This window comes from Homalodisca vitripennis, chromosome X (assembly GCF_021130785.1).
Source record: "Homalodisca vitripennis isolate AUS2020 chromosome X, UT_GWSS_2.1, whole genome shotgun sequence".
Classification (NCBI taxonomy): Eukaryota; Metazoa; Arthropoda; class Insecta; order Hemiptera; family Cicadellidae; genus Homalodisca; species Homalodisca vitripennis.
This window is the reverse complement of record NC_060215.1, coordinates 73560633-73586268: the sequence shown is the minus strand read 5'-3', so window position 1 is coordinate 73586268 and position 25636 is coordinate 73560633. Positions and strand designations below refer to the sequence as shown.

At 34.6% G+C, this 25636-nt stretch overlaps 1 protein-coding gene across 1 annotated transcript in view; it reads left to right on the top strand.

The window, feature by feature from the left end:
- The window catches only part of LOC124369210 (SANT and BTB domain regulator of class switch recombination-like), a 48904-nt gene that overhangs the window by 12299 nt on the left and 10969 nt on the right, over positions 1 to 25636 (top strand). Inside the window, exons 7-9 of the mRNA XM_046827048.1 lie at positions 7449 to 7507; positions 11055 to 11208; positions 13184 to 13330. Coding sequence (XP_046683004.1) covers positions 7449 to 7507; positions 11055 to 11208; positions 13184 to 13330 — 360 coding nt within the window. The remainder of the gene's footprint in view (positions 1 to 7448; positions 7508 to 11054; positions 11209 to 13183; positions 13331 to 25636) is intronic.

Here is a 25636-nt window from a genome sequence, read left to right as displayed (position 1 = left end):
ATATGCAGTGACATTTCTTTTCTCGTCTCTAAGTATGTTAAAGTGGTGAAAAATTTATATTCTTATTATGTACTGGAGAGCTTTTAAGTGGTTTGAATGAAATTTGTTTACATACAAATTTTATAAAGAAAACCCATAAAGGAAAAAACGATAAAATGCATTTGTCTCAACACACACTACTAATTTTCCAAAGGCAATTAAATTTTGATTTGTAGAATTACCTTGACAACTGATTAATGTAGTACTCTAATACTAAATATCTAAAATAATCTTTCTAGATTGTGTTTTCATTTTAGAATACTTTATATCAAATTCACTGCCAGAGTTATAGAATACATACGTTAGACTAATTTCCATTTCAACAATGGTAATTTACAATGGGGTAATAGGGATGTTTCTTAAGTGTTTATCTTGCAAATCAGACCTAATTGTGGCTAGAATATCATCGAGAGACATATAACCTGTTTTTAATCGAATTTCAATAATGGCATTGTCATCTATTTATATTTATTTCATTCAGTTAAGTATTCATAATCAGAATATGTGTTGTATTTTGTAGAATGTTATACATTCAATATAATCATGAGCTTACTGACTATATTTATAATGGAATTTAAAATTCATGTATATCAAAGTAATTATTAGTATTATACAGTGTTTATAAAAATCCTGAATGTTTGGTATGATTGTTCATGCAAAACAAATAAGTACATTTCCTAATGGATTATATTCTAAAACACAGTTTACATTTGTGTATATGTATTTAAAAAATTAACGATGAGAAAATCAATTACATTACAAAATTAAAACATAGCATATATACTGAACTTGTAAAGTTTATATTATGAAACTAATTTAAAAATATATCTTTCCTCATTTCCAAATAGTGGATACTACGAGGGCTGTTCAGAAAGTAACCTCCGGTTGGTCACAGTGCGGGTAGTGGAGGGGAGTAGCGCGCCATCTGTGCATTCACGCACTAAGCAGGTCAGTCGGCATCAAGCTGTAGTCGAGTGAACATCGTACCTGCGCTAGTTTAGTTTTTGTGGCAGTTTGAAATGTGTGCTGCAATAGAAAATACCGCCAAATGTGAAGTGCGTGCTGTTATACGGTTTTTTACAGCCAAAGGATACTCTGCAGCAGCTATTCATCGTGAGCTTTGTGCCGTGTACGGACCACAAGTTATGAGTGAAGGAGTTGTCCGTGAATGGGTACGTTTATTTAAAAGTGGACGAGAAAACGTTCATGATGAAGAGAGGAGTGGTAGACCATCCTTGGTGACTGACGAACTCGTTCAGACAGTTGATGCAAAAGTTCGTGAAAATCGACGTTTCACAATGGCGGAGTTGTCTACTGATTTTCCACAGATTTCTAAGACTCTTTTGTACGAGATAGTGACAGCAAGATTGGGTTACCGTAAGTTATGTGCACGATGGGTGCCCAAAATTCTTACCGACCACCACAAAACTCAAAGAATGGCCTCTGCATTAGACTTTCTGTCACGTTATGCGGACGAAGGAGAACCATTGTTAAACAGAATCGTGACCGGTGACGAAACCTGGATTAAGTACGTAAACCCTGAGACAAAAGAACAATCAAAGATGTGGGCACATTCAGATTCGCCTACCAAACCAAAAAAAGCCCGGCAAGATTTTTCTGCCAGAAAACTGATGGCAACGGTGTTTTGGGATGCCAAAGGGGTGTTGTTGGTTGAATTCATGGAACATGGGACGACCATTAATCAAGACGTGTACTGTGAAACACTAAAAACATTACGACGGGCTATACAGAACAAACGCCGTGGTATGCTGACTTCCGGTATCGTTTTTTTTGCACGATAACGCCCGTCCTCACTCTGCTTGCAGAACAACAGCCCTTCTTAAGTCCTTCAAGTGGGACGTTTTCAACCATCCACCTTACAGCCCAGATCTGGCGCCAAGCGACTATCACCTCTTCATGCATATGAAGAAATGGCTCGGGTCCCAGCGGTTTGATGACGACGAAGAGCTCAAAGATGCGGTCACAGGCTGGCTCAAGGCACAGGCGGGTGATTTTTATGCAGAAGGAATTTCAAAGCTTGTGAAGAGATACGATAAGTGCCTCAATCGTGATGGAGACTATGTCGAAAAATAGTGCAAAGATGTAGTTGTAAGATGTATATATTAAAATATTTTTACTTAACTTGGTGTATTTTTTTTCAATCGACCGGAGGTTACTTTCTGAACAGCCCTCGTATATTTAGATTTGAAATACATAGAAGCCACCAATTTTATTTAAAAGTATTAAGAATACATTTTTGGTGTATATTTTACTATAATAAAATAAATATATGATTAAAAAGGACGTGTAATAATAATTTACTACCGTTAACAATGACATGTTTGATACTAAAGACGCTCACTTTTCTAAATCTACTCTGGTTGGCAATAAATATCATATAATTATTGTTAATGGGGCTAATTTGTTATTTATTATTTTATTATTTGACCAGACAATTTTGGATTTAAAATAAAGATTACAACTAGGCCCATTAGGGAGAGGGGGATAAGCTGCAATTGTAAGCTGAGGGAGGGGCACCGCGGTTTTAGGCTGAAGCAGGATGCGTAATAATAATATGTCCACATTTTTTCACTTATTTGTATTATAATATGAATTGCAATAAAAATGTAATTCTTAATAAATATTGTATTGCTACAGTGTAGCTAAATGTAGGAATTATGATATGTTATATACAGTGTCCCACAAAGAGGTTTAAATGTTTGATTTTATATTACTTGCCCATTTATACACAGAACATTTTAAAACTCTACACAATTAATAAAGTAGGTTTTAAAAATATTCTGTGAAAATTAAAGCTCACTAAAAATTGTAGAAAAAATTGTGACATATTGAAAACTTTACCATTTTGCTTCCTATAAAATTCATTTCTTGAATTACCTGATTTGATTACTGTATTGTAGTTTTAAAGAACAGCTGTTTAATAACGCTTGTTGTTGAAAACAACTGTTTGATTGAAGAATATTGCTTGTGCTATAAAAACATAACTTAAAATCCTCCATTACATTTTTACTGAAATTGGAGTTCGAGAAATGGCTTTTACTGTTGAACAAAAAGTGAAGTGTTATGCGTGGGCTATTGCTTTTGGCAACATTATAGAAGCAATTAGACAATTTTAGGTTGGCTACCCAGGAGTTGAACCACCTAGCAATCCAACAATAACTAAGTGGAAAAATCTTTTATTAGAAACTGGAAGTGTCGTAAGAAAGTATTCTAAAGGATCAAATGAGTAAAGAGAAGTTCTAGTATGAGCATCAATGCTTTGCTCTCCAGGTTAACCAAAATCACTAAGGAAGGTTGAACTTAAAACTGGTGTTCCAAAGTCTTCAGTACAGAGAATAATTAAGAAAAACAAAATTAAATTTTACAAAAGTCACCTAGTCCATAATCTTCTTGAAGATGATCCGGACAGGAGAGTGGATTTTTGTTCTCGTATCATTGAGTTTCACGAGCTAGATCGTAATTGGCATACTCAAATTGTTTTTTCAGCTAAGTCCACTTTCTACCGCAATAATACTGTAAATAGCCATAATTGTAACTATTACAACACCGATAATACACACATTCTTGAACAGACTCTACTCAAATCAAAAGGAATTACTGTTTGGGCAGCTGTCAATTGAGGAGTGACAAATCAAAACGTGTTTTGTCACAGTTACTAAAATATTGGGAAATCACAAAAAATTGTTGATCATATGTTTTTAAGCTTTACATTCTTTAGGCTGCCTCATTATGAAGTTCATACGATTTAAATTATAATTAACTCTGTTTTTCTGTTAAAAGTTTCCTTTTTCTTTGTAAAAAGTGCTTAAATAAGTTGGACATAACACTATTTGAACAAACGGGTTGGACAAAACACGTTTTGTTTAAATTACTCAAGGACAAATCACGCTTTGATCGAACCATATCTTATAACCACGACAATGGATAAGGGGTCATAATAAAGGTAAAACAGTATAGTTTGTTCAAAAAGTATATTATTTACATTGATTTTAAGTTGCCTACAGTTGAAAATTAAGAAATACATTGATAAAACTATTTAGCATTTAATTCACCTTCAAGAAATCATTGTTTATATTCTTATGGCAACCTCGTCTTCCAAACACTCACACAAAACTTCATCATTGTCATTGTCTTGATTATTTACTGCCTCAGTGTCATTGATGATTTTCTTGTACCATTCAAAGTATTCACCTGGTAAGGTCTCCCAGTCCTGTCCAAACATAATCTCTAACAGTTTTTGAACGTCCTTTTTCTTTTCACTTGAAATTGGGTGGCCTAAAAGAATCTCTTCTAGTGCGATATCCATTATCTTCTTGTCGTTTACTTGCTTTTTGTACAAAGTCACAGAGTTCTCTTTATCCATATCTTCAAAACGGTAGTTTTTTGTAGCTCTCACACCAACTTTAATAACTTTCTTCTTTGTCACCAATTGTTTGTCTTTATTTTTCACTTGACTTGTTACAGTTGCTCTCTTGGTTATGAAAATTCGTTTCATTACACTAATTGCTTCTAAGTTCTTGAAGTACGTTGACAAGGATTTCGTATTCAAAGTTTGCCAGTCAATTCCAAGTTGTTTGACCTGTCCAATTTGTTGATACAACTTAGTGTAATCTTCTTTCGATAAAATTGTGACATTCTTTCTTAGAATTTTCTCTACTCTGCCAAAAATCCGGTCCGCAGGTAAAAAGCTGTGTCCTTTGACGGGATAATATATCTGAATTTCCTCTAAGGTTGTATTTACTGTGTGCATGTAAAACATAACACAGTAAAGTACTACTACTGGAGTAAGTGTGTGAAGTACTATGTTATTTTTATTTTGAGCACCCGTCACAAAATAAACGAAGTACAGTCTTACCGTTGAAGTCCATTGTGTTAAGGTGATAAAAAAGTGCTGATGAGACCTCTGTGCTTCCTTTTCCAGATTGGTCTTCCGTCCAAGTGTAAAAAATAGGGTCCTTTGTGGCCAAGTCAACTATTACCAATGAATAAAAATTAAATTGCCTTAGATAAAATGCTTCCTGAATGCAAGTTTTAGGCAGCGGCTGGATCTGTTGGAGATCAAAACATAAAGAAATGGAGTTATCAGGTTCCGTTTTAATGTAGTCGTAAAATGCCTTTGCTCTCCTCTTGTGGATGGTTTTTTCGGCCATTAACATAGCTTTTTCTTGAGAATTTGGTGGCGCCTGTTTCAATTTTTCTTTTATTACTAGGCACTGGCTACAAACATCAGACGCTGGAGTTCTGAAACCTATGTTGAATTCATTTCTAAAAATGTCTCTGAACATAGAAAAACTAACTTTTAAGCTACCTTCTGCATCAGAAAGCGTTGAGTGATATGAATTATGTAGTTTTCTTATACTACACTGGCTGCTCAGATAAACCCTTTTTGATTTTGTTCTATTGTAATGACTTTCAGTTGCATGCAACCCTGATATAAATTCTCTAACCTTTTCTTTCTTTGCAATGCTTTTTCTTCTTTTTCTATCTCCACCTCTATGTTCAGCGATTGCATCTCCAGAATTTACCTTTTTAATTATACTTGCTAGCCTAGTTCGCCCAAATTTGGTAATGGATAAGAAGTTTTCCTTGCAGACTGGAATACGTTTATTATTGATTACTGAAGGAATAAAGTACTGAACTGAGAATACATGTTTACCTGAACTTGGTAGCTCACTACGTTTCTTACGGGGCCTACGCCTCTTCACTGGCCTAGGTTGTACTAAACTGGCTACAATATTGTCTTGTCTAATTTTATCTGGGATTTTGTACAGTTTATCCCTGAGAATTTTGACATCTCTTGGCCTAATTTGACAACACATCAAATGTGATGTGTTATGTTTGCAAGGAACAAACAACACTGATCCGGTTGGAGCTGAATACCTTTTAAGCTTAGCTGCCTTAACCTTAGTTGTTACTTTTTTCTTTTTCTTGAATCGTTGTTAATTAAGGAAACTGGCACTCCACCATCCAACTCACTAATTGAAAACTCTTCCATCACTGAAACTACTGTTTATCCTTTTTAAAACACAAGCAAAAATGCCATAAGTTTTTACAGAACTCACTGTAACATAACCTCTACCACTGTGAAATCAACACAACATGGTCACATGACTCATTGAACCAATAAGAACACTTCACTGACTGACTCCCATTGGTTGTTGGACAAAACATGATTTGATCCAAATGAGGGTGTGGACAAAACACAGTTTGATTAAATTCATGATTTTCCTACTTAAGTTACATGGGACAAAACATTTTTTGGTGCCTTTTGCTATGTATAGGTTAATAGAATTCAGTGAGAGGAAAAAAAACCATGTGCATAACTCAATATCAAATTTTTGGTGACAAAACACGTTTTGATTTGTCACTCCTCAATTGTAATGGGGTGCTATCTAACGACATTTTAGACAGTACAATGACTGGGAATAGGTAAGAACAGGTTTTAAATGAACAAGTCTTGTCTCATTTTACGGTTCCAGCAATGGATCAAGTAATCTTCCAACAAGATGGTGCTCCTCCTCATTTCGCAAATCCTGTCAAGCGATTACTAAATGACAACCTTCATGGCCGTTGTATTGGTCGTGGAAGTGATTTTTTAGATTGGCCACCCCGATCCCCAGATTTAAAAGTAAAAGTTTTAAAAAGTGTTCAACCTCTGTGTGATTGCTTTCTATGGGGTTACTTAAAGTAACAAGTTTATACTCATAGCTTCAATAATGATGAGGAGTTAAAACAATCAATTGAAGAGGAACTTTTGCAGATATGGCAGAATTTCTTTGGAAGAGCTTACGATTCATTTGTTAAGCGCTGTTGTTAGAGTGTCGCTGTGGATAGATTACAGTTCGAATAATTATGTAATTGTAGGTTTTTTAATAGCCTATGTTCTTACTTCCTGATTGAAATGCTTTATTTCTTTGGAATATGACAATAAATAAATTTTATAAAACCAAAAATACTGTTTTTAGAGTATAGTTTTCCAAAATGCCACCATTTTGTTTCAACAATTGCTAGAGAGCTGAAATTTTCACAGAATATTTTTAAAACCTATGTAATGAATTGTGTAGAGTTTGAAAATATTCATTGCATAAATGGGCAAGTAATATAAAATCAAACATTTTAAACCTCTTTGTGGGACACCCTGTATACGTTGGTGGAGAGGGCACTAAAGCTACACTAGCCCCAGGTGACACCAACCCTAGGAACAGCCCTGAAGACAACAAAATTCATTTATTATGTTTTAGAAAATAGTATATTTTTTGTTATATAGAAATATAAATATTTGTATTGTCATCAGAATACAAGTATTATCAACAAAGTCAATATTACAGGAAAGTAAGAAAAATGTAGTCATGAATGAATTATACATAACTTTAAATGTTTTCTTGTAGGGAGATATCCTTGCTGTGGAGAGAGAGCGTATCGCTTTGAGGTATTACAGAGTTCAAATGTAAGTTTATTTTAATGGTTCATTTATTATTTCAAAAGAATTTATTTGAATTGAGAGGCTTTTAAAATTGCATGAGGGATTAAAATTAAAATTAAAGGAAATTTTTAGTAAGATAAAGCGTTTGAGTGAACACTTTTTGTACAAAAAGTTATAACAGTCAAGTTTTAAAGAGAAGATCAATATTATTTCTTTAGTTATTTCTGAGCTGATATTACTTTTATTGTATTGCTCAAATCTATATCTGAATTTCATGTGTACATGGTTAAAAGGAAAATGATTATTGAACCTACATTTTCTACATGTATAATGCAATAATTGCAAATCTTTAAGTCTTTTTTGCTGACTGGATTATTATTTAATAAACACTTAGAAACATCACTTAATCTTAGATAATAACAAATCCTCATGGCCTTTATATTGTACTTATAATTCATGCAGTACAAAGGCTATAGACATGTACTATATGTACTTTGTTATATAAATTCAAAGGTAAATAAACTATGTGTCTCTTTTATAAAATGTTATGAAATGTATTCCTAAACTAAGGGACATCATCTTATACTTAAATTTCTGAAGGTCTAAACATTATTTCATGATACAGTGCTATCTATTGGCTATTTACAACACCACTGCAGTTTTTTTTTAATTCAGTACTAATTCGCATTGTCCATGATAATCATTCCTCCCTCCAGTAGTGGCGGTTGCTATGTACAAAATGGGCATGATTTATTTCCCACATGTTATGGGCATTGATTTTCTTTTCCAGAATCAAAACAATGTTAAATGTAGTGGTGCCATTCAACTCCACTCAAACGGGAAGAGTTTAAGCAATCTTCTTATTTGAGTCAAAAAAGATAGCTATAATTTTTTTGGAATGAAAAGGGTGAAATTTTGGTTTGATATAATATCAATAACTATATCAAAGGAGTATTGAAAAATATTTACCAAACTGAGATGTGCAAACCAAAATTAATGGTGTGGGAAAGTGTTGTTTGGAGTAATCCTCCTCAATAACAATATGTGTCTTCATATTCCTGCCTTAACCAAGAAAAAGATTCAGGATTTTTTAGGAAATTTTTGTCTACTTTGCTTACAATTTCTGATCTCAAACCTAGCAATTACAGGGCAATTCCAAAAAAGCGCCGGTATTAGAAAAGAAGGTAAAATTTCATTTATTGATGGCAACAATGTTTGACCATGTTTTTATTTTCAGGAACATTCCAATCATTGACACAGCTGGTATTTCTCTTGTTCTTGCATTCTATGTTTAACCATGAAAAAGTTTACTTGTGCACAGTGAGTGTTAACAGTGAAAACATTTTATCAGGATGGAGAGAGTTATGCAGCTACCGTCAGGTGACTTTGCGTTACTCTATAACGGGTATAATGAAGCACCGAATAAATCAACAGTTCACAGACTCATCAAAAAGTTCTTTGAGTCGGGTTCAACAGTCAACCTTAAAATTTCTGGACGTCATTGTTCTGGCCCAACTGAGCAGAACATTGCATTGGTTCATAACAGTATGGCTGTTAACTCAGCGAAATCAATATGTCACTGTTCTCAACAACTGGGTTTAAGATGTTCTTCTGTATGGATAATTCATCAGTATGATGTCAAATATCGCCCCTATAAAATTCTGTTGACACCATAATTTAAAGTGGAAGATTACCAGAAGGAACGACAGTTTGTTGACTGAGATATTGAGAAAACGGCAGGAGGATGACTACCGTATCTGGGATTCAGAATCTTGCATGATTCTAGTGTGGCTTTTGGTTGGGAAGTGTCATCGGCCCTTTTTTTTAAGATCAAGAAGGACAGGCCATAACAGTTATTGGAGATTGATACCATACAATGATTAGGGAATTATTGTGGCATCATTTTGATGGACTGGAGATTGAAGAGTTGTATTTTTAGTAGAATTGTACCACCTGCCATGATGCCCGAGAAACAATTGTGTTACTCCGTGAACGGTTCAGGATCACTTCATTTCTCGGAGTTCCGACCATCAACAGCCACCAAGATCATGTGATTTGACGCCTTGTGACTTTCATCTTTGGGGTTGTCTAAAGTCATTGGTGTATGCCAATAAACCCGGAAACATCAGTGACTTGAAGGAGGAAAATTCTATGGGTTGTCCGTGATGGAAGTGGAAACTTGTCTTGCAGTCATAGTGAATTTCATGGACAGTTGTTGCATGCCAGCACAGCAGAGTAGGCCACATGCTTGACATAATTTTTCATATATGAAATCAGAAGGTTATATGAACATGTTGTATTTATTTTTAGTTTTTATTAAAATAGATCTCTTAATTTTATGTATCAAAACCTGTGGTTTTTATTCACTCTTTACTTCCTCTTCTTCCATTTGAAAACTGGCTTGGTGACCAACGGTTTGACAACAGTTTACACTGTTGCTATCATCTGGTTCAATTGTTAGGTGACAATCTTGTATACAGATGGTATAAATAGAAGTTAGTGCAGTGTTATATGTTTAGGGTAGACGTATTTAGAACTGACTGCCAATTATGTAGTAAACTAAGGTAGGAATGTAATAAACTAATACTGTCCAAAAGGATCAAATAGTCTGTACTTCAGGAATATGCCTGATACAAAGTGCCTCTGGTGTAGAAAACAGACAACCATTAACATACAAAGCACAAATGAAGCGTATCCATAAAGTAAGAGACTTTTGCTTATATTTAAATACTAGCGTGTCGGAACACAGTTTTACTCCTGCAGCCCCATCTATTAATTTATTACAAAGCTATAGCTGCATTTGTATTGTTTCAGAAGTATTGCTTGCCTGTACATACAAACAACAATGTCCGCGACAATTGCTGATGGTGGATTTTTTTATATGATTCTTGTATGCAAAAGGATTGTCGGCTGCTAAAATTCATCAAGAGTTATGCCTAGTTTATGGACCTACAGTTATGAGTGAAGGAAAGGTTAGACAATTGTGCCATGATGAAAATGGATGGACAAATGTCCATGATGAAGAGTGAAGTGGCAGGCCCAGTATCCTGACCGATGAAATTGTTTTGCAAGTGGACCAAAACTGTGTTCTGATCGACGATTGACGATTAATGGCCTGGATGAACTATTTCCTCAACTTGAATGCACTACTGTCTATAATATTGTCATGGAAAACCTCAGATACTACAAATTGTGTGCAAGATGCTGACCGCCCACCACAAAGAACAAAGAATGTCCAGTGGACAAGAGTTTTTGGACTGTACCAACAAATGTGACATAGACAAAGACGTGTGTTCCTTATGCGTTTAACTTTTCCTGTGACCAAACATTATGAATATGCCTCGAAGTTTTTCACAATTCAAGTTATTAGTTATTCATAGTTGTACATAATCTATCAGGCTTATATTTAACATTTAAATGAAAATAACTTAGTGATGAAATATGAACAAAATAGTCTTTTTTAATTACAAAGTGTTTATTAAACACTTACATTCCATCTATTAATTATAGAACAATATGTATATTTTTGTTTTAGTTGCATTATTTTCATTATTATTAACTATTATTTCAGGGCTGCACATACAGATCTCATGTCCCTATAGTTGATTCAAATATAAGTTTTGCAATCCAAAAGATCTTCCAGACGTATCGACACGCCATTGCTTTAGATCCCCCACATACAGTCTTCCAAGAGCGCCTTACCCGCTTAGTCAGGTCTAATAGAGGTAAGTCACTTTTGTGTTCCTATTTTCTTATCTTTCCATTAGGCAAACTCGTAAATAGATCTTAAATAAAAATAAATGGTACCACATAAGTGACTTTCACTTTCTCCTAGTAATCATGCAATGCCACAAAATATTTTTTAATACTTTGACCATTCCTACTACAACAAACTAAATAAATAGTTTTACCAGTAGAACCATTTCTCTTGTTAGTATTGAAAAGTTAATAGCAATGTGCTAGCTTTGCCAAGAAATCACTGTCTCACCAGCCTCATGGTAACATTGGAAATTCACCAGCTTTATTGTAAACTCCATCTCATAAGTTTTATAGCATCATTAGAAATACACTAGCTTTACCAACAATTTTGTAAAACCAGCCTCAGATATTGAAATACATAGGCTTTCTAGATAATCCCTCACCAGTGTCAAGGCAGTATCCCTCTAGCTTCATAAACAATTCAAGCTTTACTAAAGCATATAGTCCAAAAAACAGCATAAGACTCTCAGAAAATCAGTGGTTACAGTGGGAACATCACAATTGAAGTGGCTAACCATTATGCTGAGTATAACACATTACTTAAGAATCACTTCAATTGATTTATCACCTTACTTATAAATTTGCTCATTGTTAAGAAAGCACTGACTTTTGTCATATAGTTTGTTTAAGCTGTTTGAAAAATCTTGGAGTAATTGTGGATGAGAGATTGTGTTATAGCGGCTGCATCTTGCATCCAACAGGTCATGACACAATAATACATTTGGTTTTTTGTTCTGTTCTGTTTTGTCAGAAACACTTCCAGGTGTATGTGACACCACAGCCTAAGATTTCTCTTCAGTTAACATCATCTTTTGTTACATCAGATCATTAAGAGCACAGTAAAGGAGTATTCTCTTGCCCAATCAACTCTGTATCTTACCTGACATCACCTTTTAAATAAAATCATCCTTTAACATGTTGATTAACGCAGACACCTTACAGCGGAGAAAGGTAGGCAGAATAGTTGAGTTCACTCATTACAGAGCCGCAGTGAAGGTGTTAGGATGAATAATTACCTGGTACAGTAGACAATCACTAATCTCAATAGCACGGTTTTTTTCGAAAATGTGTGCATTCTATAATATTCTTTAAATTGCCATAACATGTAACCTCTGTGGTTTATTAAAAATATCCCAAATTCTACAGTTTTGCTGTCTTCTTTTAGGTTTTATTTTTGTAGAGACAGTTTTCCTTGTTAGAATATTAAATTTTCAGGTAATAAGCCATTAAAGTAATGTTTTAAATTTTAGGTATTAAATTTTTACAATGATTTTGTACATGTGAATGTATGCATATATATTTCTCTATAACATTATATTTTTGTGTAGAGTATTGCTATTGTTGATAAGTATATGTTTTAATTTCTATTGTTACTAATTCTTTCTGTTACTGATAGCTTATCTAAACTATTGTACCTGCTGCTTTTTTTTTACATTGTGATGGTAGATCCAGCGTTCGTAAAAATAGGCGTTCATAAGGGACAGCTTTTCACAGTGTAGATATAATGACTATACATCTTTATTTTATAATGTATTTTCAGTTATTGAGCCAGTAAAATACCTCGATAAGCTAAATTGAATTGCTAGATGAAATAAATTTGTACTTTAACTTAGGTACCGCACTTTAGATTATTTCAATAATTACTATATTTCAGTGAAATTCTGTATGTGCTTATAAGCTCAACATATATTCCTAGTTTTATAACTAAAATTAATTTTTGTTGTAAAATAAAAATGCTTTTATCGTCCGCAAACATTTGGAAGATCTAATCATGAGTACCATATAATAGGATTCACTAACATCAGTGGAACAAGATACCACAACTGGCTGTCTGATAATGCTGTTAAACATAATGTAATAAAACCACTATCTAAATAAAAATATTGTAAACTGTTGGAGTAATGGGATTTTTAGTATCCAATCATGATTTGGTGCTTGCAGACAACAGTAATCTAGAAGACAACAAAGACTGTGTGCCAAACACCTCACTCTGGTGGCAAGGACTAGAATTAGCTCCTTCGCTCAATAAGACTGCTTTAATTTCCCGTATATGGGAGAAGCCAAAGGAATCTAAAGCCAAAGTTAATTGTGAGTATCTATTTCTTTGCATAAACAATGAAATTGTATTAACTTTTTAAAGTAAACATTATTTCAGTTTCATTACTTTCTTTAACTTGACTAAAATTGAGATTATAACTTAATTTTATAGAGGCATACATTTATATCTTTAAAAACGTTTACGGTTTTAGATTTAATTTAGTTATTTATTTTAAAATTGAGACTATAAATATTGACATTGTATTAGTGGGGTACAGTGTTTAAATCATAATATAGTAATATAATGAAATAATTCTTATTAGATAGGCTAGTAGAGATGAAAGTTGGTTCTTAAGTTACAACATATTCAAATGAAAAACATTGAAATAGACAAGATGTGCCTGTGATCTTAATTTTACTTGATAATCCTGCTAGATATAAATACAAATAATCATTATTCTTATCCAGTTAATACTTTTTGTTTTAGTTACATATTAGCATTAACATATTTTGTGGTTTATATTACTTTTGTTTCTGTCAAGTGATTGTGATCATAAAATATAATATAAATAATTTTTCTACTGAGCATCTAAGGAGACTTAATTTTCATTATGATTGTTGTAATATAGGACAACAATTTTAGAAAAATGTTGTATTTTTGATTCTGACTTTGCTTACTTGTTTGGTAGTTTTTAAAATAGTTATGATATATCCAGTAATGTTATTTTGAGTTAGTTTTTTTTAAACTACTCCATGTATTGTTTTTAAAAGGCCTCCTATCTTGATATCCTTCATACATCAAGTTGGAATTACCAGCTGATTCTGATGGGGAAGCTAAACTAAACAGAGCACATCCATGTAACAAATCAATATGCATGGTATGTAAGCAAATTAAATAGGTACCACAATTAATTCCAAAGCAATTCAATCAAAAAGTCTATAAAATTATTGGCGATTTATCATGTGATACATTTAATTTATCAAATCACATGTAAAAAATTCTCTAAAGACTGTATTGATTCTATAACAAATAATCTCAGGATAAGAATGACAGGTATCAGGTATAGTGACGAAACAAAACCATTAGTCGTTAATGGTAAAATACACAATGAAGCTTTTGTAAATTCATAAATAGTAAAACCAATTCATACAATTAATAATAATTCAAATAAATAAAAATTCTGAAATCTGGAAATTTTCTTAATAGATTAAATCTTCAGTAATTAATTTAAATTATCTGAACTGAACATACATTACATCTTTACAACCACATTTTGAATATATGTTGCACATATTCAACATGTTTCTATTTCTATTTAATTTTATCTGTTTGTATTTCACGTGTTTTGGATATATATATATATATATATATATATATATATATATATATATATATATATATACCGGGTGTCCCAAAAGTCCCACCCCTCTCCTTCTAACTTTTGAACGGAATTAAACAAACCAATATATTTTGGGGGGTAGTTATATAATGACAAATGATAATTTATGCACTACATGAGAACTTAGCCCCTCAACCCAAAATGGGGGATTGGGGGGTCAAGTCAAAATTTTAAAATGCAAACCCCCATCAAATGGCACTTCATTTTAAAGGTTTTTATAAAAGAAGAACAATGCCACAGACTAGAGGTCTCTATCTCAATCCAGTACGAAACAACAGCTTGTCAAAGTTTTATTTTAAAAATTTCCCCAAAAAAACACTATTTTTCTTAACTCATCTGTTCAGACTTATTCTTAATTCTAAGTAGTGCTAAATTAAATTTTAAATAATTAAATTTACCGTTGAAATCTTACCTCAACCTGTTTGAAGCTCAAAGTAAATGCTCAAAATGGCCCCCATTTACTTCTTGGCAAAAATAAAGTCTTGATTCAAATGAATGCCTTACGTTTTCCAACATTTCTGGTGTGATAATTCGGCAAGCGTTTTCAATCCGCATCCTTAACTCATCAAGGTTCTGAGGTTTGGTCTAGTACACTTTTATTTTCAAAAATCCCCAAAAGAAAAAGTCTAGGGGAGTAAGATCGTTTGAGCGAGCTGGCCACTCTACAGCACCCCGTTGACCTATCCATCTCTCAGGAAACACCTGGTCCAAGAATGTTCTAAGGTTTATATCATAGTGAGGAGGGGCGTCCTGTTGGAAAAAAGGATCATAAATGCCTTGCGTTATGTTTTATATGGCAGGAACAATGTTACGTTGCAACATTTCTAAGTATTGTGGGCCGTTCAAATTCCCATCAATAAAAAATGGTCCTACAACAGAATTCTCTAAAACTCCTGCCCAGACACTTAACTTCTGAGGATGTTGGGTGTGGTTTTCAATCATCCAATGTGGGTTTTGGTTTGACCAGTATTGACTATTGTGGCGGTTAACTGCTCCGTGTAAATTAAGAGAGCCTTCGTCACTAAAATATATTTTAGAAATAAACTCAGCATTTTGTTCTATTTTGTGCAGTATTTGCTCACAAAACTGAATCCTTCGGTCAAAATCATCTTCATTCAACTCCTGATGAAGTTCAACTTTGTAAGGGTGAAATTTATGTTTTTTCAACACTCTTTGAATGGTACTTTTTGAAATATTAACTTCAGACGCGGCCATACGAAGTGACGAATGAGGATTTACAGTGAACTGTGCCAACATTCCAATTTCATCTTCTTCTGTGAAAGTACTGGGTCGGCCTGATCGTGGGGCATCATTTAAATTAAATGTAGTTGTAAACTTGTGAAACAAACATCTCATGTACGCCTGATCCACTACCATATCTGGAAATTTATTGTTATAAAGGCGCACTGCCTGGTGAACGTTTCTGCCTGATTCACCATAGCATAGTATCATTTCAACTTTTTCTTTGTTAGATCGATACAATCCAATATGGCTGCCAGCCAACAATCTCAGTGAAAGTGCTCCAGTAATAAGTTAGTTTTAGTTTTAGTGGTAAAAGTACAAAACAACACCTAACTTGTGCACACTAACAACTGTCAAGTACTGTGAGTATTTTCCATTTTAAAAAATCAAGAAAACAAGTTCAATAACAACAACTTTACTTACTGCAAGAATCCTAAGCATATGATATCAACAAAAGAACACTCAAGTAACCATTACCAAGCTTAACAATACAAAAATATATGTATATTTTACATATTAAACTACACTATTTCTGACAAAGGAGAAGCTCTGTTTAAATTGAAATAACATTTGTAGGAATAATCTGGTACCATATGGTAACCACTGGAAGCAGTGCTGACATCTCACATTCCACACCTGACCTACTACACAACAGCTGAATCATGCACAAAAGCGTCAGCAATCTACAGCCTTATTTCTAAATTGACAAAATTTTTAAGATCTTGACATATAAGAAACATTAACCACAGTTCCCAACTTTGACACCTAAATTTTTACTAACCAGGAGGAGTCTGACAAAACTCGTCATAAAAACAGTTTCCAATTTCTGACATTAAGTTTACTAACCAGGAGGAGTCTGATAAACCTTGTCATAAAAGCAGTTTCCAATTTATGACACTTAATTTTACCAACCAGGAGGAGTCTGACAAACCTTGTCATAAAAACAGTTTCAAATTTTGATGTTTGATTTTTTTTCTTTTAAAGACAATGGCGTCCCCAGGGTTAAAGATCGGGGACAGAGTTTTTGCCAAACTAAAAGGTTACCCATACTGGCCAGGAATTGTCGAAAGTATTATTGAAAATGACAACTTAAGGAAAACTCCACAATATCAAGTCAGGTTTTACGGATGTCATGACTATGCTATAATTAAACAGACCAATATCTGTCCATATGAAGACAACATAGAACAATATGGGTTACCAAAAGTTGACAACTTTAGTAACAAAAAATGTAACACAGCTTTACAAGAAGCAAAGATATATAAGACACTCATACAAAACCAAGAATTACAATCCAACCCTGCTATTAAAGAAATAAATGTAAAGATTGACAGCTGTGGAGAAGTGGATGACCACGACTTAGAAACATCGCTAACCCTTGCTGCTAGTCCTCTGCCCAAGTCAAAAGATACAGTAGAAGATATTCAAAATAAAATACTAAGCATAAATGAGGTTGATGACCTAGAAACTTCACTTAAATTAGCCACTGAAGCAGGTAATGCACTGTTGGTGGAAAATAGCAAATTAAAACAAGACGTATATGCTTTGACACTAAAAAATTCCCAGTTAGTGCAACATATAACTCGTGAAAAAGACTGCTCAGACCTGAAAGTTGCTGAAGAAAAAATTGAGATACTTGAGAGTGAGAATGAAATCCTCTTGAATCGTAATGCAACTTTGGTTGAAATGTTGACTGAGATGGAGCACCAATTAGTTAAGGTAAAAGAACTCCGGACAAACCTGATGCAAGTGTTCGAAGAGCAAGACTGGGAGAAAGAAAAAGCTATTTACATTTCCGAGACACAAATCAAACAGCTTAATACAGAAATAGACAAAATGAAAAAAACAAGAAAGTATTAAAGATTGTACAAAGCAAGATCCTAAATCAAACATAAACACAGGAACACAAACATACAACTGCGACACCTCATTCCCCCTAAACCACAATGCCTCTCTACCCCTTCTGCTTGAACTAGCTCAACTGAAAACCCGCCAGGATCAAATGGAGCTCTGTGTTAAAGGCCTACAAGAGCATAAAAAAAGTCAAGACTTTCAAATAAAGGCAGCGATTCCACTAGAGCCTAAATTTGACAAACCATCCCCTAAAAGGTTGCCGCAACTGAGATCTTGCAGCCTAAGAAAAAGTGAAAAAGTATCAAAAGGATCACAGAAAAATATTTTCAGTGTATCACTGCAGGTTGCAAAAAACAAAATATGTATGAAGAATACAGGGCAAATGAAGGTAGCCTTGGGAAAAGGTGTAAACCCAGGAAAGCATCATGAACCTTTAAAAGCAAACAACCCCAACACTAACAATCACCTCTTGAACATGGACAGCGACAGTCAAAACAAAATCACTGTCAGTTTGTCTAAAGTCCAAGAAACAAAAACTCACTCTTTTTTAGAGATAAGTCACAAATACAAAAAACGGATAAAAACAGCCTACCACACCAGGTATTTCTACAACCAAAATATTCTACTAGGGCCACAAACAATATAACAATACTTCACCAGAACATCCAGGGAGTTACCAATAAAATTAACAGACTTTTACATCTAATAGAAACAATAACACCAACACCTGATGTAATAATCTTGAGTGAGCATGGATTAAAACCATACCAAATAGAGAGTACAAAGATAATACCAGGGTACAGTCTGAAAGAACATTTCAGCAGAGAGCAATACCAAAAAGGAGGAATATCAAGTTATGTAGGAGAAAGACTGGATCAATATTCAGAATCCATTGAAATAAAACAATACTGTGAAGAACTCCTTTGTGAAATGTGCCTCATAAAAATTGTCCAAAACAAAACATGTCTTAACATCATGGGCATATACAGATCTCCGAGTTAAAACTTTGAAAAAAATCCTTGACATACTCACAAGAACTATTGAGAACAGTAATGTTGAAAACTCACCTTTCATACTCATGGGAGACATCAATGTTGACACCCTAAGTCCAAACAGAAATACAACCAAACTGAATGAAATACTGGCTTCTCATAACATGCATAGGTTGAACCTGCCACCCACAAGAATAACTCATAACACACAGTCATCTATTGATTGTGAGTGAGTTGTTGACGTAGGCGACCTAGTACTCTACCCAACAAACGAAGAGGAAATCAGGAATATCATCCTGTCCATGAAGCCAAAGTCATCATATGGATATGACGAGGTCTCCAACAAATTACTTCGGCACTACATGGAAGAACTTATACCCCCGCTTGTACATATTGTAAATGGGTCATTCAGAGAAAGCACATTCCCAAAAAGGCTGAAGATCAGCAAAGTGTACCCGAAACTAAAGAAAGGAGACACCACTCAACTAAACAATTATCGACCCATCTCTCTCGTGCCTACCTTTTCCAAAGTTCTGGAAAGAGTAGCCTTAGCCAGACTAATAAAGCATGTCTAGAGGTATGGGCTACTAACTACAGCGCAGCATGGGTTCACCAAATGTCGATCTACTAATACAGCAATCATAGACCTTGTGGAGACAATGATTGATCACATCGAGGAAGGAAACACTGCCACAGGAATATTTTTAGATCCAAGCAAAGCCTTCGATTGCCTAAGCCATAACCTCATACTAGAAAAGCTAAAGTCAATAGGTTTTAGGGGAACTGCTGCTGACTGGTTCTCCAGCTATCTCAGTGACAGGTCCCAAATGGTAGAAGTCCAACACAAACTAAACACCAAGATCACAACAGTCAGGTCCAAGCCTCTGCCTATCAAGAGTGGAGTACCGCAGGGCTCAGTACTGGGGCCAGTACTCTTTATACTCTTTGTGAACGACATGCCCTCCCAACTTGAAGAGTTCAGCAAAGTTCACATGTACGCAGACGATACCATCCTCACTCTTAGGGCGAAGATACCGGACAACCTTGACATACAATCCTTCATAGCATACAATATGGCCGTACAATATTGTCAACAGAACGACTTAGTCGTCAACAAAGGAAAATCTCAACAGGTGGTGATTGGCAAGGAAAAAGAAGGGTGTAAGTGGAGTGCCAGAGCTTGCAGTATGCTACGAAGTAAAGTAACTTGGTGTCACACTTGATGAAAACCTTAGCTGGGCTAGGCATGTTGACACTGTATGTAGTAAGTTTAGCTCTGGGCTCTATGTCCTTAAAAGAAAGAGCCAGATCTCAGATGACAAAACTGTAAGGACAACTTATTTCGCCCTTTTTGAGACGCATTTGAGGTATGGCCTTGCAGCCTGGGGCAACTTGTCAGGAGGCAATCTACAGAGAGTGCTCATCCATCAGAAGAAAGCAATAACAGTGATGGCAAGACTGGACTTTAGAGACTCGTGCAGAAATGCTTTCAAGGAACTACGCATATTGACAGTCGTGGGACTATATATTCTTGAAACCACGATCCATGCAAGAACAAGCAACCTTGAAAGACGAGGCAATATTCACCACTATGGAACCAGGAACGCTGGCACTTATGACCTACCTGCCCACCGCCTTAACATCTTCAAGAAAAAGCCATCATATATTGGTGCAAAGTTCTGGAATTTGCTGCCAGCACATGTCGCCCAACTAGACATCAAATCCTTCCGAAGAGGACTTATGGACTGCCCATTCTATTCGGTGCAGGAGTTCCTGAGGTGGAAGGAGGACTACAACCCCTAAACTGGAGGACGAAGATACCAATCGCTCTGAAAATGCTAAACACATACACACACACACACACACACACACACACACACGCACACGCAACCACACACAAATACACTTTTGTTTCACATACACACGCACAAATGACAATTGTACTGATCTTGACGATTGTGTTCAAATAAACAATGTCTTATGTGTTTGCACAAATATTAGCAACAAGAATTCAGTCACATGCAGGGTTATTAATGCCCAACTGTCAGACCATACAGCCCAACTCTGCACAGTTCATACTGAAGTTGAAAACCAGAGACCAACCAGCATGAATAGATGTCTCCGACCAGAAAATTTGAGAGACTTAAAATTACTACTCTCAAGAGAGAATTGGAAATGTGTACTAGAAGCACCATCTGTAGACAAAGCTTACGCCCTACTAAGTAACACTCTTCAAATAGCCTTGAACTCTGCATGCCCAAAGAAAAACAGAAGACCTCGGAAAAAAAAGAAGCGAAAGCACTTTGCTGATGAAGAAGCTTTTAGACTTAAAACAGACTACTTAAGAGCACAAAACCAATATGAATTAACAGGCAATGAAAATGACAAAGCGAAAGCAGCTCGGAGAAAAAGAATTTATGGCCAACGTTTAAAAATGCTTAGGCGGCAAGCATCTCATAACCACATAAACAGATCTGACAATAAGTCCAAAGCTCTATGGGAGGTGATAAACAATGCAAGAAATAAAACAACTAGACCTTCAGGATTCAAACTGAATATAAACGGGCATATAACAAATAACCCACAAGAAGTAGCAAATTACCTAAACTCATATTTTGTGAATATAGCTGAAGAGACTTTGACACAAATTCCTGACAACGAAAAGAAAGAGCTCAACGTAACAAATAAACCTGTACTTTCACACCTGTACTATTCCTGATACAGAATTAAATGAAGTGAGAACAACTATTGACAGTCTAAAATCTAAAAATTCTGCTGATATTGATGAAATATCCTCTAAAATCCTAAAATATTGTTCAGATGAACTAGTTATACCTCTTACATCCATATTCAATCAATCATTCAGAGAAGGCATCTTCCCATCAGGTATGAAATTTTTCAAGGTTTATCACAAATTCAAGAAGGGAGATAACACTACAGTTGAGAATTATAGACCCATCTCGCTTATTTCAACCATATCAAAAGTGTATGAAAAAATAGTCCTCAAGAGACTCTTAACTCATTGTATCGAAAATAACCTACTGTCAGACAACCAGCATGGTTTCACAAAAGGCAAATCAACTTCTACAGCAATGATTACACTGGTTAAGTACATTATTGACAGATTAGAAGAAGGCAGTCTGACAACAGCTATTCTGCTGGACTTAAGCAAGGCTTTTGATTGCCTCAGCCATGAACGAATAATTAAGAAGCTGGAACACTTGGGTGTGACCAATAGAGCAAAAAAATGGTTCAAAAGCTATCTAGAGGATAGAGAACAATTGGTAGAACTCAAACACCCAACCAAAGGAATCACAAGAGAAGTTAAGTCCTTTCCCCTACCAGTACAACGAGGTGTGCCGCAAGGGTCTGTGTTAGGACCAGCCTTATTTATTTTATTTATAAGTGACATGCCTCACCACTTAAGAGGTCTTTGTACTCCTCTCATGTTTGCGGACGATACCACCCTCCTGCTACGGGAGACAACAACGGATAGGCTTGCAGTGAGCTCCTATATCGCCCTCAACACAGCATATGAATATTGCTCCGGAAATGATCTTGTGATCAATCTCTCAAAAACCAGCCAGTTGGCATTTGAGAGAAGAGCAGCTGATGTTCCAGTGATCCCTGACATAGAAATGGAAACACAAGCCTCATTCTTAGGTATAATACTAGACGGAAAAATGACCTGGACCCCACAACTTGACCATGTTACCCACAAACTTAACACAAGCTTATATGTCATTAAGCAAATCAAATCTATCAGCGGCATAGAAACAGCAAAAATGGCATATTTCTCACTATTCGAAACTCACCTGAGGTATGGAATAGCTGTATGGGGGGAACATCAGCAACAAATCTGCAAAGAATACTTATTTTACAAAAGAAGGCCATAAGGATTCTAGCTGGACTTGGAAGAATGGAAAGTTGTAGATAAACGTTTAAGAATCTGGGCATTCTCACAGTTGTTGCAATATACATCCACGAGCTAATACTGCATGCGGATGCAGCAGAACTACCCAGAAACAGAGATATACACCAACACCACACAAGGCAATCTGGTCTCTACAGCCTTCCAAACCACCATCTTCAACTGTATGAAAGAAAGCCGTCATACAATGGGAGGAAACTTTACAACCATCTACCTCCAGAGCTGCAATTGAAGAAGGGGAGACCCTTGAAATTGGCACTGCAGGAATGGCTAAGGACTCACCCATTCTACACACTAGAGGAATACCTGCAGAGAACAATATAACCATTACCTTCATATTTTCTTACTTTATTTGTCATTTCAAATGAAACAAATTTAAAATTGACTCCATTTGTAATCTCTAAGATTATAAATAAAGATTATTCTGATTCTGATCTAACCATATTTTTAACTTAACAAATCTTAAAGCGTAAGGATACTGAAAGCTACAACCACTCTTCACAAAATGAATGTCACAACTGGCATTATAAGACACAACAACGGTGCTCATAGTCACTGAACCAAAGATAAGAGCTACACTACTCCTATGTCCAGAATGACCTTTGTTTTTACATGATATAAATCAGTTTGCTTTGATTTCTTTAAATGTTTTAAGCATACCTTATTCCTACTTTCATTGAAAAAATTTGAGAATTGTTTCAAGTGATTTGAATTGTATTTTTGTATTAATTTTGACAAGTTGTTGTTTTGTATTTGAATTAAGACTTTATTTTTGCCAAGAAGTAAATGGGGCCATTTTGAGCATTTACTTTGAGCTTAAAAAAGGTTGAGGTAAGATTTCAACGGTAAGTTTAATTATTATTTTAAGTTTAATTTAGCACTACTTAGTCTGAACAGATGAGTTAAGAAAAATAGTGTTTTTGAGCGTAACTTTTCAATAAAACTTTGACAAGCCGTTGTTTCGTACTGGATTGAGATAGAGACCTCTAGTCTGTGGCATTGTTCTTCTTTTATAAAAACCTTTAAAATGAAGTGCCATTTGATGGGGGTTTGCATTTAAAAATTTTTACTTGACCCCCAACCCCCCATTTTGGGTTGAGGGGCTAAGTTCTCATGTAGTGCAAAAATCATCATTTGTCATTATATAACTACCCCCCAAAGGATATTGGTTTGTTTAATCCCGTTCAAAAGTTAGAAGGGTGGGTGGGACTTTTGGGACACACGGTACCATATATATATTGGCTACAACTTTACATTAGTATAATATTATCCTAACAAGTGGTGTAAATAGAATCCCATCTTTGAATGTGACAACTAAATGTCTTTTGTGACTGTTACGGCAGTGAAAAAATAATAAGTGACTGAATGCTTGCAGCCAGATTGTGTTGTCAGGTGTAGCGATGTTTTCATACAAGCTCAGAAATAGTGTTTTGTTAAAAAAATGTGTGTTATTTTGAAACTTTTCAACATGACAAAGCTAGACTCACTGCATGTATATTATTATTCTATTAGCTTGCTTTCCGTTAAGAATTTATAACCTTCTAAGGCTTTTTTTATAATGGTGACCATCACTATACAGTAGGTATGAGCTCACAAGCAGCATAGTGGGAGGAATACACCCTCTGCTTGTCAGAGCACCCTGTCAATAACTTTTCATGCATTTCAAAAAACAATAAGCATTCTAGACTGACTAATTTACTTATTGTTTTTTAATAAAATAATATTATGTATTTAATTTGTAATTACAGTAAATTATTATAATTTGACTATATATTTTCTTAAATTGGAACAATTTTATACTAGCATAGTATTACTAACCATATTGTTTTGGATGTTGTTCTTGTTTTGTTTTTGTCTATTAGACTATCATTGGTTAATAATTTTAATGTTGGTAATTATTTTAATATAATAGTAACATTGGTTAGTATTATTACTTACATTGTTACTTTTGTAGTTATCAAGTTGTTTAATACATTTAAACTAAATGCATTAAAAAAGTATTGATAATACAGATACAGGAGAGTCGGCCACCTTGTAATGGTTATCGTAAATTAGGATATTTAGTTAAAAAATAAGTATATATTTAAATAGGTATTATAGATATGTTAAACCTATGATAATTATCAATAAATTACATTCATTTCTAAATTATGAATAGACCTACTGATTAAATAATGCACAGGATTAAATATACCTAAATAACAATCAAAATGATACAAAATTAGTTCAATAAGGCAAATGAACTCAGTGCAGACAATGAGTATACAATGGGGTATAGGCTGGCACTGAGGTAGAGGGGTGGGGTAAGTATAACGGTGTATTTATGGAATGGCTAGTTCACGGAATTCGCTCAAACCTACCCCGCTTCCCTTTACACTTTTGTTATACCAAATGTGAGCTCCCTACAGTAGGGCTATGTGACAACAGTGACAGAATTATGTTCAGTTCTTGATTATATATTGATCATATCCAAAATATTCCATACTCTGTTGATAGCAAAGTTTAGAAGATTCTGCATCGAAAAACAGCCAAAAATAGAATTTCTTCAAAAAACTTTTTAACTTATTACAATTAGTGTTCTGTAAAAAGGTTTTTTTTAATGATATATCAATGTTTTAATTTAAAACTGTGGACATTTTTGTAACTCCCCTTGTAGCTACAATAGTGGAAACGTGAATTTGTTAAGTACCTAACCCCTTTTATTTGAGACCCAAACCATTAATATTAATTGAATATTTTTTTACAGAATAACATTTTGTAAAATGCATTTTAATTGAAAAAGAGCTTTTTATGGTAAGGCAAAACTAAAAAAAATAATTTTTGTTTTTATTAGATGCCTATAATTACATAATAGCCCAAAACACTTGTAAACGCAAAAGCAAAAAATAAAAACAATGTTTTATTGGTAACAAATCACCTTAAGCAATCACCATACAGT